Below are 19,092 nucleotides of genomic sequence, written 5' to 3' on the forward strand. Positions count from 1 at the left end.
CATTTGCCTGGCTCAAATGTCCTCCTTAATATATTATGAAGTTTTCATTAATCTTTTCATTGATTCATCCATCCAACCCATCCAATTCAATGCCCTAGCCTCACCCATGACACATTAAATCATATTCTGGAGGGAGAGGGGTGAGGATAGGATTAAATGCCCTCCGGATGATTCTAACATGCAATCAGGATGGACGAGGACTGATTTAAATTTTAAATGTTTGCCATTCTATATTTCTGGACATTCTGCTTCCCAGTAGGATACATTTATACTTTACAATGAAAAGTAAGGAAAGATTTCTTTGCAAAATAACTTAATTATACACATATAGAGTATAATCTGTCTTCTGACTTCTACAGAAAGGTACAACTAAAGAGTAAAAGAATGCCCTTGCAGATGTTGACATGGCATTCTCAGTAGACTACAGGGTCACAGAAGGCCCCCTGGAATGTTCACCCAGACTTCCTCTCATCCTCCCATAGTGCCCTGAGGACAGAGGTCAAATGTCATCTCCATCAGTGAATTCCAGGGCTTGGTACAGCACCTGGCGCATAGCAGATATGAATGGAGTATCTGTTAACTAAATGAAACTGTGCACAATGGGTATGATTCCCCGTATCTGCCAATGAACCTGACTTGTACATATTCCATCATCTGTAATCCAGGCCTGTGTAAAATACAGAAAGTGTATAAAGTCTAAAGTCCTATCGTGGAAGAGTTAGCCATTTGACAAATGGTGGTTTCCTTAACCACTAATACAGGAGAGTAAAAAGATGACTGTACTCACTACACAGAGAGAAAAGAGGGGGAAGAGAATTTTCATTCATACTCAGGTACCAGGTTAAATAATTCATGGTCCCCTGACAGAATCCCTACTGTATCTGTGGCAAACTTTCAACATTCAAAATATCCACAAGTTAAAAGTAACTGATAAAAACTGAAGGTGTTAAATTCTGGTTTGCTACAGAAGGGCATAAAATATTATCTGAGCAAGAAAAATTCATTTGACAACTGAGTCAGAACAATTTTCTATGGAAAATCTAGCAAAAAAAAAAAACTGGGAGAAGGTACATTTTAGAAACAAATCTGTTTTTGCTCAACTACTGCTGACAGCAGGCAATTAATGTTTGAATTAATGAATGGTAGCTCTTATGACATCATAATCAAATCCCAGGTGAGCCTGCCCCACTATATGACTCCTTTCCCTTTGGCAATTGTGTTCCAGCAGGTGGCTCTGCAATGTTCAACTTCTCTACTTGCTCTCTCCTTGATTCTTTGAAATATCTGATATTAGGGTGACCAGCCACCAGCACCCAATGATACTACTCAAAATAAATAGACAAAAACAAGCAGACATGTAAATAAGAAAAAATATTGACAGGAGGTGTGTTTGTGCCACATATTTTCAGGGTGAAATTATTAATATACATAAACCTTTCTTACAAAGAGAAAAAGTGGGCAAGTGCACAATTAATTTGTATGTGCTACAAGGTTCCGAGGATAATATATATAGAATTAACTTTTCAGCTCTTAGTTTTAGCATCCCTGGTACTCGTAGGCTTCTAGACTAGTAGAAAGGAAATGTCATAGTTCAATTCCATTTCCTTTTACTTCCCATTTCAGACTATCTGTAGTGATTTGACTTACAATGAACATGGCCCAAACAAGCAACTAATGAGTTAAGAGAGAGCAAGGCAGAACAGAGCCTTCATGATCCATAATTTTCATTGCTCTTGAGAGCTGGTTCTATCCCACACTGAATGCCTATGCATTCTGGGAGAAATACATTGATTTCTTCATTCAATTTCCCTTTCTGAATAATGGTTTATAGTCTCTTGGTTAAAAATGTCATAGAACCAGTTATCCCTTGATATCATTTTCTGAATTGCCTATTTAAACTACCTACAGAGAGAGAGAAAGAAAAGGAGAGAAACTGACTAAAATACTATATGAATTTTGAATAGTTAACTCTTATATACAAAAGCAACAAAAAAATACTTCTATATATCTAAGGATCCAGAAGGTGTTCACACAGGATCTTTCTAAAATGGAAGCCAAGAAGTGCTCCAGCTGGGAGAAAAACTCAACCAGTATTAGAACCTCAAGATTGAGGAAAATATATAAATGATGTTCAATAAAACTAGTAAATCTTAGTGTTAAATAAAAATAATTGTTGTTAAGCAAGATATAAAACTTGAAGGAAATATTAAAAGTAATATTAAGTTTACGTTAATTATAAAATAACAATTTACTTATAATCACTTAGATTACAGATCTCATGGTAGTTCAACAAAAACTGAGCAATTATGGAGGAAATAAATAAAAATTCAATAAATATCTCAACATTTGCAAAGAGTGTCATTATATACCATTTCATATTTACATTGATAGGCACAAAAATGAAAAGGTAATCTCTGGTAAAATAAAAATAGGATGCATTTATTTATTTTTTTATTTTAAGATTTTATATTTACTCATTTGAGAGAGAGAGAGCACAAGGAGGGGAAGAGGAAGAGGGAGAGGGAGAAGCAGACTCTCCGCTGAGCTGGGAGCCCAACATGGGGCTAATCCCAGGACCTGGAGATTATGACCCGAGCCCAAGGCAGACACTTAACCATCTGAGCCACCCAGGCACCCCCAAAACAGGATATATTTAAAAAGACCGTTTACAAAGCTAGCTAGTGGGTAGGGAGATAGGCAAAATAGATAAAGGGGATTAAAAGGTACAAACTTCCAGTTACAAAATAAATCATGGAGATAAAAACTACAGCATAGGAAAGATACTCAATAATACTATAATAATGTTGTATGTTGACAGATGGTGACTATACTTATCAAAAAAAAGAACATAATTAAAAAGCATATGACAAAAAATTAAAAGGCATATGACAAACTAGGTAAAGCAGAAATTGCCAAGATATTTTGTCAATTGAAGAGTTGCCATCCTTTATATATAAAGAGTTATTATGAATCAATAATAAAAATATAAACATCCTAATGGGAAAAATGAAGGGGAGAAATATAGGGAAATACCTCCCACTTCTATTGGAAGACATTAGTTTAAAAAAAAAACACAAAAAACTTTCCAGAGAGAAATTTGATAATATATATCAAGAGCTTATAGTTTTTCATCTACTTTGACAGAGGAATTCCACATATAGAAATTTATCCTAGATAAATAATCAGAGGTAGGCTCAAAGACTTTTGAACTTGTATGTTTATAACAGCATTATTATATACAGTAATGAAGAACTGAAAACCAAAATGTGCAGAAATAGAGGAATATTACATAAAATGCAGCCATTTAAATCATACTTTCTAAGAATATTCAGTATCAAGATAAAATGCTTAAAATAGAAATAGTAAAATAAAATATAGGGCAATATTTTGCTATGATTCCAATGTATGGGGAAAATTTTTACTTATATAAATATATATGCATGATAAATAAAATTAAAAAGAATTACATCAAAATTTCACCAATATCTGGCTGAAGAGGTTAGGAGTGATTTTTATTTTCTTCTTTATAAATATATTTATATTTCAGCATTATTACCTAAACACATTATTTTTTTAAGATTTATTTATTTATTTGACAGAGAGAGACACAGTGAGAGGGAACACAAGCAGGGGGAGTGGGAGAGGGAGAAGCAGGCCTCCCACTGAACAGAGAGCCCGATGCGGGGCTTGATCCCAGGACCCTGGGATCACAACCTGAGCCGAAGGCAGACACTTAAGGACTGAGCCACCCAGGCACCCCTAAACACATATTCTTATACCAGAAAAATGTTTATAAGTATTAAATACTGAACAAAAATTGATATTGATCAGACTTACAACTTATTATACCTACATATCTTTGGGAATAATAATTTTCAGCCCTGTGAGCTGTCAAGAAATATTTATTTACTCCTTTCTAACAACTATGGGTTCTGGTCTAGCTAGCTTTGTGTATTAGGTTGGTTAATAAAACCAGGAGTTTAGATCCCATTCTAATCAATTTAATAACAATATATGTTCAAGTGCCCCATGTAGGTCAGGCTTTCTTGAAATCATGGTTTTCTGGTAGAAAAGAACAATGAGCAAAACAGCCTGGGATAATCTAGTACAAACTGATCACCAATGGAAAAAAAGATGTAAATGAATCTCTTAACATCAGTGAACTAGTCAACAGCATTACTGGGAGGCTGAAAATGTTAGATAAGAGTATTAGATATAGGTTGGTATTTTTACCACCATCTTCTTAACTTTGCATTCAAACCTCTAACTTTCTTTTCCAATTTTTTTTTTAAATAACAGCTATGAGTTACCAGGCACTAACGACATAGAGGCTCTGTTCTCAGTGTTTTACATATTTATTTCTGTTCTTTGCATCAACTCTGTGATATGTATTATCATCCTCAGAGGGTAATTTTCTCAAAGAATCTACATGAATCTGCCAAAGAGGCTAGTGCAAGTAGGGATTCAATTCTCCATTTCCCCACTAACTGAAATTTGCTTTGATATTCAGACTATCCTCCCACAAAACATACATAACCCAGGCTTTGCACCTCTGTCCATCCCCTTTCTCCTTGCTCCCCATTTTAAAATCTAACACCTCCTGCAAGATCAACCTCAGGCATCCTTGAAGTCCTGGCTACAAGATGCCTTCCCAAAAGCCCTAAGCAGATTAAGGGACAAGTCCCTTTATGCTTCCAAAATAGCTTAACCATATCTCAACCAGCATACCTAACATTTGGTAATTATTAGCATTTATTTATGTCATTTTCAAAAGGCCAGTTTTCTCCTGGAAAAGAAGCTGTCTAATGCTCCCCTCAGTGACTAGTTTCGGAAGGTAACTTAAGTAAGCTAGATAACTGCAAACAAATTATTTTAAAAGTACCTCTTTAGACTGTGTGTTGTCGGGAATTGGATTTTCATCTATGTAATGAGTGTAATTGATTATAAGAGAGTGCTTCTTTTGAGATGCCACTTGCAACGTCTGCCAACAGGGAGAATTTAAATGTTTAAAGCATCTGAATAGACTACGGCAGGCTACATTTATTTATTTATTTATTTATTTATTTATTTTTATTTGACAGAGAGAGCACAAGCAGAGGGAGAGAGAGGGAGAAGCAGGTTCCCTGCTGAGGAGGGAGCCCGATGTGGGACTCGATCCCAGGACCCTGAGATCATGATCTGGGCTGAAGGCAGCCACTTAACTGACTAAGCCACCCAGTTGTCCCAGGGCAGGCTACATTTAAAATATGGAAGAGGTATTGGCTCCGTAGCTCAGGGTCCAACATCTTTCCCAAAATGATAAGGGCTCAAGTATGCCTTAAAAGCACCATAAATATAAACCTTTGGCCCCACCTGAAATGAACAGCCACTTGGCCTGGATTTTGTGGATAAGCCACAGTGGTTGGCGTTTGAATAACTGCAACAGTGAGGTGGTCTCTTCTCTACCACACAAGAAGCAGCCCCTGATGTATGAGGGGCCAACAGAGCCAGAACATGTCCTGCCCAGCCACTACCATGCTTCTTTCAACTTGCTGTGTGGGCACTGGTGGATGAAAGTGTTGGGGTTGTGTTTGAGGATACAACTCTTCTTTCTTGTAATGAGGCCCTGGGGCCCAGGGCCACTGGGTGATGGTGACAAGCTCAAATCCTTGACTGAACTTCCTTCTTTCCTTGAAGGAAACTCTGTGCGAATGCCCCCTGCCCTCAGGAGACGGTGAGCTCTGAGGACCAGATGTCTGTGATTTATCTCTGTACTCTCGGCACGTGGGAGGCATTGGGTAGATGTTAACAAACACTGACTATTGTTGAAGGATCACCTCCACAAACCCCACTGGGGTCAGCCCCCTCGCTGAGCTCCAAGAGCCATCTATGTTTGCATCTCTCCCTGGAATCCAATGCCACAGCATCGTACCCTTATCTCAGGTACGCGTTCCTCCCTAGGTTACAGGCTGAGCATGTAGTACGTAAGGATCGTGTAGTACCAGTTTGAGAAACACGAATATGTGTATGAGCAAACGGATTTCAGCTTTCAAGAAGCACACGGATTTCAGTCTTTTCTATTTATAGTACCAAGAGTCATGAATTTTCTCATCTGACTTTTGATGTTGGCCTCAGTGAATTTTGCCTGCAAGTTACATTCATCTCAGAAGATTAGCCTGAGTCATGACTGAAGAGAAGTTGAGAACATGAAAGGGGGCTAAAAATGCATGCAAGGATATTAAAGCTCCTTCTATACCAACGTAATGGCGGAGGTGGTTACTGGTCAGGCTTTGCTTTAGGTAAAGGAAGAAATTAAGGCCTCATCATTGTGTCACATGATAAGAAATGAGAATGACCAGATGGTCTCGCAGAAACCAAGAAAGAACAACACCCATCCACTGCAAGATCTTTATACCAACAAGAGGAATTTAGTCAGCACAAATGTCATGCTGAAGTGGGGGCTTGCCTCATTCTATTATGCCCTGAGTGGTACATACAATGAAGAGCCAAAGACAGTGGATCCTACCAGTCAGCCATTTGAATCCAGATCCTGAGATAGTGCTTCATTTGCAATACCCATAAATCAGCAATGCCTTGTTTTCTAAGTGGGTTTAGACAGATCTCCTGGAAGATTCCCCAGTAGCACGTTACCTTTGGGCACCTTGGCCCTCCATCTCTCCCGGTTGATGTGCACCACCTCAGTCCAAGTGGCTTTGAAACTCTTGTAGTCAACGGGGATGACAGAACTGTTGATGGGGGTGCTTCCTTCTGAGCCAGTGCTCTTCACGCCCAATCGCTTTGCATCCGCCGAACTGATGCTGTTCAAACTGCAGGACAAAAAGTCACACCAAAGAGGAAGGTTAGTATTTTAATAATGTATGCCAATGAGCAAGCCCCCAAGAAAGGAGTGGTTAACACTCCTCAAGTTGTGTTGCGAAATTCCTGGGTCCTGAAGTTTGCGATTCCTATTTTCCATATGTGACAAATTCTGTTTTCAGCAGGAAAAAAAAATCAAGGTTTCAGCCTCATGAGTATCACTATTCCCCATATTTCTTCACTGATTGGTATCCTCTTACTCAATAGGACTAGAATTCCCTCACATGAATTCTCTGTCTTCAACTCTCTGAAATTAACTAATTTGAAACTAGGCTTCTACTTGGTTTCCCAGTGCAGCCACCTGCTTCCACACTGAGCACTTTTCTAAGTTACCCAGCCACTTGTACCTCTTTCTCTCCAGCTCCAAACCCTCCATCCCCCATACTGGCATGCCTTTGACCCCAGGATCCCCAAGGCCAAAGTAAGAAGTTTTCCTTATGTTCCCAGGGGAAGCTGAAGAGGCACAGATACCCTAGGGATTGTGGGAAACAGTCATATAAAAGGCATTTTTTAAAGGAATATTACTTCAAGTTTTAAATACGGGCAACTATGCATATATAGGAAGTGTCACCTTCTGGGAAACCTGAACGTATCACACACTTCCAGGTGGCTAGCGCTGTGACCAACATGAATGCAAACCCACTGACAACCACAACCAAGGCTGAATAGATAAGCAGGATACATTTCAGCCCGGTGCTTGCAGAGCTATGGGGTAGGGGACTCAGGCAGAAGGCTTCTGTCCTCCATGTCAGCAGCCCTCACTGGGTCCATTCACCTTGACCATCCCCGGGACGCCACTGTCCTAAAATTTTTCCTATCTTCCCTTCTATTTATTCCCTCTCTTGCTCTTTGCTTATTTTTCCCATGAAATTCCATTTCTCTCCTTTCTCCTGTATATCAAAGCCCCAGGTTCTACATGGACAATCGGGAAAGGGGCAGCAGGACTAGCAGTGGTACCACTAATAAAGACTAAGTGTCAGTACTTCCTCTGTGCTCGACCCTGTTATAAGGGCTTAATATAGACTGAATAACTTCTATAATCTTCCCTCCAACCTAGAAGTATTACAGCCCACATGGGGAAACTGAGGCCACTCACCTGAGATGGCATGGCTACCAAGTAATGGAATTGGGATGTTTAACCTGGAATCTGACTCTGGAGCCTGCTACTTATCTATGCTCAATATAATGAAGTTATGTCAGAGGTGATTTAAAGCTTTCAGGTTCTTTTTCCTTCCTCCACTTCATTCTCTTCCTAAACCTAGAAATGAAATTCAGCTTCATTTCTTGTGAGAATTCTGATCAGGGGTACTTTCTTTTTGCAGTCTGGGGAGCAAGGACTGCCTGGGGCCAGGAGGTCAAAGTGCTGTGATGGGTGCTGCCATGAGCAAAAGCACCAAAAGAGAGAACGGGGCGGAAGACCAGCCCTGGAAACCCACCAGGCGTGGTGTGGATCTTGGTCACTCCCTTCCAGGCCAGCCTGGAGAGCACAGATTGTCCAGCCTCCACTCCTCTGAGAAAAAGAAAGAGGCAGACACCCCCTTACAAGAGAGGGAAGGCAAACAGCATTATGAAATACCCCACCTCTCCCAAAGGAACAACTCTGTCCTCACCTGACCCCCATCCTTCGGGTTTCTCCACTGACCTTGAACGCCTCTGTCCTGTCCCGCCACTTTGGGAGGTTTCATCAATTAAAGGGCTCACAATCTTCTCAGTCATGTCCGTGAGCACAGTGAAGGTGGGCTCCACAATGAAATCAATAAAACCTGAAGAGAGACAGCAACACCTCAGAGGAACTACATGTTAACTGGGCCTTTCCATATTTTCCTATGGAAACTGATGAGTCTTATCTTTCTTTTAAAATTTATCCACAGAGGAGCTCCAGATCAGATAAAGAGAGCGGAGGTTGGTCTTTATTCATTTAACATATTCCTTGAGTTGAATATCATGAGTCAGTTCCATCTCTCCAAATAACTTTCCTATGACTTTCTAGCATCCAGCTCAATCAAACGATGAAGAAACACAGATTCAACCCCCACTAGGTAACCAATGCTGTGGTCGGTGCTGCACAAGAGACAAAGACGTAAAACACAACCTGCCTACCCTCAAGGCATTTATAAGAGAGATTAACTGAGCACAGAAATGACCCCTAGAGTATATGGAAAGGGCCAAAGGAGAAGCCCAAAGAAGGTCCCTGGGAAGGTGAGGGAGGGAGGATATTTTCCCTCACCCTGAGAGGCCTGTGAACAGCTTTATGGAGGTTGTGATGTTTGAGCTGAGCCCTAAGTCTCTTCACTCCAGGTGGAAGGGGTGGAATGGGCAAAGTGACAAGGATGGGAGAAAATACAGGATGTGTCTGAGGATTGACTGGGGCTTAAGGATTTTTTCAGAGTTGGGGTGGGAAAGCTTGGGAAGGCAGGTAGTTATCAGCTCAGGAAGGGAGGCTCCTAAGGGTCTGGCTAAGGAATTGGGTGGGACCTAGATGGGTGCTAGAAGACCCTTGAGATGTTTGGGGAGTATCACAGTTAGATTTTTCAATGTTCTTTGGGAAAGTTAATCTGGCAAGATGGGCATGAAGGGAGAGAGCAGGAGGGGCTGAGGCTGGGAAAATCATTTGAGAAGCTGTTGTGACAGCTCAAAGGAGAGGTGAGGAGGCGGGACCCAGTGCCAGTGTAAGGAGGGGGTGTCATGGAGGCACAGGTGCAAGCACAGCTGGTGGGAGGTACTGCCTCTAAGTGGGAATTGTCAGAGACCTCCTCCAGCAAGGCAGAGAACCCAAGGGTGATGGGGGAGCTGTGGCTGGGGAAAAGGACGATGGGCTCAGGCTTAGATCTGCTGACTCTGAGGTGCCAGGGACACATCCAGATGGGAAAGGGTGAGCAGAACTGGAAGAAACAGGGTTGGAACCTGGAAGAGGAGTCAGATCTGGAACTGGAACTTTGAGATATCACCATGTTGGGGAGATAGTTGATGTTAGACTAGAGTCACTGTCTCAATGGCCCAAAAATACCCAGGTGTTCTGCGACACATTAGTAGAAAATATATGAACTAGAACTACTGGTGGTAGTTTATTACACAGCCATGTGAAAGTTGGAAGGAAATGAAACACCAATCAAAGGAAATATGGTGTTTGGTGCAAATGCTTTTATGGTTTTCATGACTGAGGTGGGCACCCAGCTGATTTCCTTGCCTCTAGTCTTACTCAAAACCCTCCCAGCTACCGATAAGAGAAATCGTTCTAAAACAGTGTTTGACAAACTTTTTCTGTAAAGGGCCAAATAGTGAATATTTTAGGTTCTGTGGGCCAAATCTATGACAACTCCTTAACTCTGTCACTGTAGTGTAAAAGTAGCCATAGACAATATGCAAATGAATGAGCTTAGCTGTGTAATAAAACCATTTATAGGACCAAGTACGCCAGATTTAGCCCACAGGCTATAGTTTGCTGACTCTTATTCTAAAGCATCAATTTATGTTTTTAAATCTTACTTAAAATTCTTTAGATATGCCCTGATTTTCTCCTCAGACATGTCACTTACTTCATCCTACTCTCTGCCCACTGCTCCAGCCACATGGAGCTGTTTGTAATGCCCTGACCATACTAGGCTGTTTTAAATTTCCCTGCTCCGTATATGCTAATCCTTTATCTGGAATGCCCTTCCACCCACCCATTACACACCTCTAACCAACAACACCATTTGCCTAGATACTACCCACTTATTTCTTAAGCTCCAACTCAAATATTACCCTTCAACAAGTCTTTCGGAGTCTAATGGTCCACACACTCTATTCTGTACCCAATTGTGCCACGTACAGAACTCTGCCTTAGCACTGTAACACTCAAATAGATTTTGTTTCCTAACATTTTGTCTATCGCCCAATCCTGGTTCAATGTCTTTGGGAGCAGATGCCATATATAATCTGTATTAGTTTTTTTATAACATCTATTTTAGTGCCTAGCAGTGCCTTGCACCTAACAGAAACTCAATATACTATCACGAAAAAAAGGAATGAGTACTCAAAATACGAGTGGAAAAAAAACTCAGTAAATCCTTGTTGAATTTATTTTTTGAATGATTTCAGACTCTTCCAAGTGAAGAGCACTGCTGATATTTAATTTATGTGTGATACTGGTACCCTCTCTCATATCTGAGGATTTTTGTAATGCACATATATTACGGTTATTAGAGTACAAAATTATCTTCACCAAAAAAAAAAAAAAAGGTGCTAAAAGGTTTCTAAAAAGAGGGAAACATTTAAAATGAGCCATTCCTAGAAGTAGGGTCATCCAGGAAATGGGACTGTCCCGGAAACAGGGCAGAGAAATGATGCCAGGGAGACTTCCAGGATTGCATGCAGAATGGAGAGGCTGAAATAGAATGGGCTTCTTGCCACTGATTCTTGTCATTGCACTGGGAAGTTGAGGCCCCTTTTGCTCTTAGTGGGGAATGATAGAGACAACAGAGCAGCACTGTCTAATCTTCCCACAAACCAGCCACATTTCAGGGGGCAGGATGGGCAGAGCAGCTCCTTCAACCCAACCAGCCAAAGCCATGAGCACAGCACAGCAGAATGGAGCCAGGTTCCCAGCCAAAAGAATCACTGCGAGTATCTGAGCTTACTTCTAGGCACCCCTCTCTGTTTTTTCTTTCCGTCCAAAGGGCTGTCAACACATACCCACTTGTGACTGAGCAACCATCGTTGACTTTCGATCACACAGAGGAGAAAAAGGCAGCCCCAGCTCTGCTTCTCTGTCACCCTAGAAAAACAGGAGGTCACAGTAAATTCAGATCAGTAGGCGAAGTTGCCCAGATTTTATTTAGCAACTTCAATTGCCACAAAGGCCACTGGTCTTTATTATAATTATTACAATTACATACGTAAGAAGTCCTTTTGGGGCCTGCTCCTCTGCATAAAGGACACCAAGAAGCTGAAGCCCTCTGGGGTCCAATCATTCCATCCAAGTGCAAAGGCACATGGTATTGTACAGAAAGCCTCATCAGGCAGCAAAAGGTCCCCCGAGGAAAATAAGAAAAGCCATTGCGTCTTGTGGCCTAGAGCCAACACTGCAGTCAGAATTCCTGTGTGTTCTCGAGTTGTCGTGTCAATCTGTGGCCTTTCTTCAGCCAGTGAAGCCCCAGCCCCAGTTGTGGGCAGTGTCCAAAACACAAATTCAAACTGGACTGATTTGGATTTATTGATCCAGTGCTGCTACCTAACGCTACACACAACTGGAGTAAGTGCTTCCAGGGTCTTAAGCACAGGGCTCAGCGCATAATGGAAAGTGGACCAAAAAAGAAACAGAGTAAATAACTGCTTGTGTTTCTCAAGTTAGACAATAATAATTCTCTGGTCAATATATTCTCAATCTCACCAAAAAGCATCACTATGACAAGTAAGTACTATGGAGAGTCTAAATAATGAGGGCTGAAAACCTGGACCAAAAGCTCTATACTTTAGTCACACACCTAGAGGAAAGGGAGAATATGGCATCCTTCTCACAGTAGTAAAGTTGTGCTAATTCATTTTACAAAGGATAGAATCTGTTCAGGTTAATGGCTACTGACCTTGGCTCGAATCTGGCCTTTCTCCCTCTAGCTGTGTGATCACAGGAAGTTTATTTTCCCTCTCTACATTTCAGTGTTATGTTCTATAAAGTATGGAATAATAACCCCTATCGTATCAGGTTATGATGAGGATTAAGTGAGAAATATATGTAAATAAATAAAAGAACTATTATCGTTTCTCTAATATTGGGTATCTTAGGTATCTCTAATATTTAAGTCAAGATTTGAGAAACATTTAGTGAATTTGTTATACCAAATACACTCTGATGACAATAAATATTATAAATAAATCAATAGTACAAAAAAGTAATAAAAACATTCAAAAACTAGACCAGGTTCAAAAACTAAATGCTTTTTCTTTCTAAGGCATGTTACCAAAGAGAAAAGATGTTGGCTCTCTCTCTCTCTCTCTCTCTCTCTCTCTCTCTCACACACACACACACACACACACACACACACAAAGAACATCTATTGAAAGGAAGGAAAAGGAATGGGCGTCTGAGGAAGCTGAATGATGGGGTCACAATAGGTGCTGGGGACATCCAAGGGTCTCAGGAACAGTCCTGAAGTGGCTCAGTTCCTTCTGCACACTTTCCTGTTCCCATGGGACACAATAGCCCCTCCATTGCTGAGTACGCCTTGCTGAGTGCTACACTATCTCTCAAGTGGCATGATAAAAATAATTTACTCCTGAGCTATTTCTACTTGGGCAGGATGAAGAGAAGGAAGAGTATTTATAACATAAACTGTTGTTGTGTCGATGGTTTAGCAGGATAGCCCAGCTAAAGCAAGTAAAACCCACTCTTATTCCCTATGAAGCAGGGATAAAAGTTGTTTTTTTGGTATATTTTAATGCGGTGGTCTAGAAGAAGAGGTGGTGAACACTAACCACTTGACTATTAAGGCATAAGCATTAATTTGGATTGCATTACCGAAAAAGTACAAGCTATTAAATAACTTCTTATCCCATGGACTTGTCCATACCACATCTACACATCACTTATACCTTTTGGATTTAATTGAGCTGAGTAGACTCAACTATTAAATGCCTATTTCAAAATAGTTGTCATTGAATTTCCTTTGGAGGACGGATACATTTATGAATTGGAAAAAAATGTGCAGAAAGTAAAATGGAAGGATGTAATTCTACAGGTGAATTCAACTAGATTGAAACGATATTATAAGACTCTATAATTACTGGTCTGTGTGGAATTATTCATATCCTTTCCTTTTACTGAAGATGTCAATATTTTTAAAAAGGGGCAAAAGTCTCAGCACAACAGATTTTTTTTTTTAACTAACTCATTTTTTTTCTTCCAGGACAATGCAGAAAAATAAATAACCATTATTCCTGCCATAGAGGTTAAGACTAATAAAGTCATGTAGTCAATCTGCAAAAGGAGCACAATGCATTTTGCTGAATGAATGAGGAGATGAATTTGTTTAGAAACACTCAAGTTCTTTGGTTACACGGACATTTATGACAGGCAAGCTGGGGGAGCAATTAGGCATTAGCTGTTCATAAAGCCTCCCTCCTTTTCCTTCTCTATTTCCTGTCCACACAGCTATACTACATTTCCCAGGATATCTGCCAGTTAGTGCTAGATTATAAAACGAGAGGAGAGGGGATGTATCTCCACCACACTTCCGGCATATAAAATGTCCTATGTCTACTTCTCCACGTTCTTCCCTTTTTTGCTGGCTTGATGTAGACAAGCAACATGGAAGCCACGTAGAGTCTAGGTTTAAAATCACTGCTGATTGTAAACTATCTTGCCAATCAATAAACACTTGTCCTGTGCTTTACATGAGTGGGTAATAAACTTCCATTTTATGCGTGTCGTTATTCATTTTGGGGTTTGTTATAGCAGCTATATATAAGCAACAAGCCAATCAAGAAAAACAAAGATTATTTCCATATTGTAAGGTCACAGGGCAGGTGACATCTCAAGTGAGTCTTCTCAGGTAGAGTGAAGAAAAAAGTATCTGAGTGGGGAGGGTAACCAAAGCATCATGCAAAACAAAACAAAACAAAAACAAACACAGCAGTGTACACTCTTCTTTCCCAGGGGAAGAAGTTACAAATAGGAAGTATAAGAAAATTATTGTGATTTTGGATTTAAGATAATATAGTGAAGACATCTGTGTCTTCTCAGAAATTATCCTCTCAAAACAGGAGAGCAAGAAACAGAAAAACAAATGCTAGGAAAAATCTGTACTCTCACATCAAACTAGATGAGGAACGGCTGCCAAATGTGGTGACTACCAGAGAGGGGTGAGGTAAGAGCCCCAGAAAAAAGGCCTATGGCTCCAGATCTCAGATAAAACTTGAAGAGCACCGTTCTCCTGGTTCTCTCTGGTGTGAGGAGCTACCCTGGGCCCTATTTAGTCCCTAGGAATAGTAGAAAAGGAGAAGTTGAATGAGGAAACACATAGACATGGCAAGAGGATGATGGATGGCAGAGTCCAAATTGTAAACAGCCCTACAACTGCTGCCCACTGCTGTCTGGGAAGAAATAAAAATTAACACACACACACACACGCACGCACACACACGCACACACGCGCGCACACATACACACGCACGCACACACATACACGCGCACGCACACACACGCGCGCGTGCGCCTCACGTCATAGAAGCCTCATAACAAACCATGAAGAATCTCGGCTAGTTTAGAATATTGCTGTTTTGGTTTCTCCTTGGCACATACCTCCTGCAAATAGTTTAAAAATAAATTCATTTCATTCAATAGTAAATAATAATAATAATAAAATGAAGAAGGAGGAGGAGAAAAAGGAGAAGGATGAGGAGGAGGAAGAAGCAGCAGCACTATCATCACTAGCAACAAAAAAACCTGAGAAAACATATATCAAATGAAAAAAGGAAAAAAAAAGGAAGAAAGGAAGAAACAAACAAAAAAACAGGAAACACCAGAAAAAACAGTGCCACCAAGTGATGACCAAACATATTGTCATGAACAGAAAGAAATTCCTGAAATTATCAAGAAAAGGGCTCAGGGAAATAGGAGCTAGCAGAGCTCAGGAAAGATATGGAAGAGAAAAACAGAATGATTGCATAAATGAAGACTGCACCGGAAGCGGCACAAACAAGAGTTATTCTTGATGAAAACACATTAAGGGGCATGGAGGTCAGGAATGTAAAAAGCGGGCCAAACAAAGACCACTGATCAAAGAGTTCATGGAGACCTAAAGGAAAAATGTAGACATGGAAGAGAAACAAAAGAGACTCAACGTATGAATAACTGTTTTCCCTAAAGAAGAGAACTTAACAAATGGAAAAGGAAAGCATTCAAAGATGTAATCAATGTAACTGGAATCTATAGAAGAAAAGAACAAGCCAGTTCCCAAGAAAAGCTATTAAAGAACAATCATTATTGAAATATACCCTAGTAATGTCAGTGGGCTTCAAAGATAAAGAAATAATCCTTTAGGGCACATACGCATAAAGATATATCACCTAGACATGAAAATAATTACAGCAGGGCCTCCAACCTCTCCATAGCAATATTCACAGGTAGAAGACATTTGAGTGAAATATAAAAAAGGCCTCAGGGAAAGAAAGTTTGATCAAAAAAATGTCTTACCTAAGCAAACAGCAGTAGAAAAATGGGCAAGTACACAAAAATGTGGTTTCATTAGTTCTTCGAGAAGAAACCACCCGAGGAACAACGTTGGCTAACCAATGGATGATCAACCAGGGCCAAAGTACCAACATTGAGTAGAATCAAGACAAGAACAACTAGAAAATTATGCTCTCGCCAGTTTTCTACCTTTCTGAGTCACATTGTTTAGGGTGTATCTTTTGTAAGCAGCATGTAGTACATGCCATAGAAGGCCCATTTAAAAAATCAGGACAACTTAGACATAATATAGCCAACAAATAGTAACAAGGAGTTAGTTATGCTATGGAAAGGAAAATGAGGAATGGTGTTGGGAGGTAATAAATAAACGCCGGCTTTCTTACCTGTTGGAGATAAGAATATATCATTTAAACCTGATATATTAAAAATAGAGCTATATTTAAATAATAAAGGACAGACTACAAGAATTAAACAAGTTAATAAAAGCTACTAAAATCAGGTGCTGGGGAAGAGGAGAGAGGAAGCAGAAGTTTACTACTTTTTATAACAAGGAGGCAATAGATACTATCTAAATAAATTGAGGATGTAAAATTTTTATTATCAAGTTAGCCACTGGAAGAACAAAAAACATAATATAAAACTCCCAAGTCATCAGAATAAATAAATATAGAACAAAGCAGATGGCACTGTCACTATAATGAACTATTTATGAAGAAGCTGTAAAAAGAGAGAGCATAATATAAAATATGATGGTACCTAAGATCAAATATTCCTTTCATTTTAATAGATACGAATATAGCTGATTTCAAATAATAAGAGAAAATCTTAGATGGCCTCATAAAAAACCTCAACTATATACAGTGTTTAAAAGGCACACCCAAACAAAAGTATCTCTGAAAGGCTAAAGGTAAAAACCTGTGCAAAGACAAGGCTCATATCCTTAAAATGAGTCAAATTTGAATTCTAGGTAAAAACATTAGATGAGTCAAAGAAGCAGGCTTTATAATGATAAAGGGTACAATAAATTATGACAATCTAATAGTTATGAATATCCAAGAACCAAATAACATAGAATCAACATTCACACTATGTAGAAAGAAAAAAAAATAGAAACATTTGTCATCCCACAATAGATCAAATTTTTTAAATGATATATAAAATACCTAAATGACATAATTCATAAGGTAGATATGTGGGGTATTGTTTGAATTCTGTACCCTGCTAGTAGAAAATAAATCTACTTTTCAAGAGCAGGAAACATTCACAAAACTGATTATATAGTAGGTAACAAATGATTCACAATAAAATCCAAACAATGAAAAAATTCTTTGATCGAATTTCAACAAGCCACAAATTAATTACAAACTAGAAAGCAAAAGAGTCCACCATTGGAAAATTATATAAATAAACACCTCTATCTGAACCAACTCTTGGGTAAAAGAAAAATCTACACCAGAATTACAGAATATTTAGAAAGGAATGATTGTGAAAATACTGCATATCAGAATCTATGAGATTCATAAGAAAAAGACAAACCCCTAGCCTTATATTTTCTAATACTAAACAGGCAGAATGAAATGAGTGAACTGAGCATCCAACTCAGGGAGTTAGCAAAAGAACAAAATAAACTCAAGCAGAAGAAATGAATTAGTAAAAATGAAAACTTCAATTAAGGTATTATAAAATAAAATGGAAACAAAATAATCAAATGATTAGCCAATTTCATAGAGAAGCAAGGGGAAAAACACTAATACATGAAATGAGAATTAGAAATGGGGAAATAATCACAGACACAGAAGATATTAAAAGAATTGTAAGGGACGTTTGCAAAATATAAAAATAAACAGCAATATAAAGGAAATGAACCTCAAGACTTATATAGCATGGATTTACCAAAGAGGCAAACTTATACTTCTTTAAAGTCAATATTTCATTGAGAAGCACCCCAAGGCCACAGCTTGGATTTTGTAAAATATGGTTATAATACTGAAGATGTAACTTACTCTTTTAGCAAAGTATGGAAGGTGTGGTCTATCAGCACTGAGGCTATGCCCCTATTTTGAATTACAACCCAACTTCCAAATGTAATACTTTCAAAGGCTCTACAGTCCCATTGAGCTTTCCCATTTGAACTGTCCGATTTAAAATCTATAGTTAAGCGCTCAGGCAACATTTCTCCTACAATGGCTTATGGCATCTGGGTTAAAATATTAAGTCAATAAAAATAATTTACTGAATCATAATTACTAAAAAATAGTTCCAGTCCAGTGAGCTAACATTCCATTCCCAATGCAAGAAATTCAATAAGGTTATTTTCACATTGCCTCTAGCACCTTTTCATTCAATTCAAGCATATGTGTTTGCAAACAAGTTTTCCTTTATGGGAAAAAATGTGCACATATTTAAGAAATTTCTCATATCCACTCACAATTAAAAGAAGGAATCACTTCAATACCTCAAACTTACATGAGTTAGCTATCACCTTCCTTTGGCTATAGATTAAATACTCCCAGCCATAGGGGGTGTTATTGCTCAAGCAATATTAAAGAAAGCATATGATAATGGGGAGTGGTTATTTACAGAAAATCCTCTCACTAATATTAAAAAAATAGCTTCCAGAAAAATGGCAGAGTCATTCTTGTATAGACAAGGCCCACCTGTCCAGCTCTAGTTCCTCGCACACCACTGGGCTCTCCTTGAGAAGAAGTCTGAGACCAAGCAATGACTTTGCAAGGGGAAACAGCCATATGCAGAATAGGGTAGGTGATGGTATATTCACATAACAGCTTAGGGGAGCATGTGTGTGTACAGGTGTTGATGTGCACCCCTAGACAGTATGAAGGAAGTGTAGAACATTTAATGCCAGAAGGACCCTAAGGAAACATCTGGCCTAACCTTCCCCTAAATCCCACCCACCCCACCCCTCAGCCACCATCGCCACCACCTCCTAAAACACAAGTCATAGGTAAGACCACTGGGAACTAGAAGAGGGATTTGATTAGTCCCATGAACCAGTTGGAGTAAAAACTCTAATAAAGGGTCTTCTGGACTTTGTTGAATATGCTGTT

At 39.4% G+C, this 19,092-nt stretch overlaps 1 protein-coding gene across 4 annotated transcripts in view; it reads right to left on the bottom strand.

Moving 5' to 3' along the window:
* The window catches only part of PDE1C (phosphodiesterase 1C), a 625,988-nt gene that overhangs the window by 57,089 nt on the left and 549,807 nt on the right, over nucleotides 1–19,092 (bottom strand). For all 4 annotated transcript variants that reach the window (XM_088018710.1, XM_088018709.1, XM_088018711.1 and 1 more), the window contains 3 exons: nucleotides 11,530–11,611; nucleotides 8,498–8,618; nucleotides 6,631–6,806 (listed from right to left, as the gene is read on the bottom strand). In XM_088018710.1, the coding sequence (XP_087874836.1) occupies nucleotides 6,631–6,806; nucleotides 8,498–8,618; nucleotides 11,530–11,611 (379 nt within the window). The remainder of the gene's footprint in view (nucleotides 1–6,630; nucleotides 6,807–8,497; nucleotides 8,619–11,529; nucleotides 11,612–19,092) is intronic.

The sequence above is a fragment of the Eumetopias jubatus genome, unplaced genomic scaffold, assembly GCF_037043125.1.
Source record: "Eumetopias jubatus isolate StellerSeaLion01/CBP00866 unplaced genomic scaffold, mEumJub1_p1.0 scaffold_14, whole genome shotgun sequence".
Taxonomy (NCBI): Eukaryota; Metazoa; Chordata; class Mammalia; order Carnivora; family Otariidae; genus Eumetopias; species Eumetopias jubatus.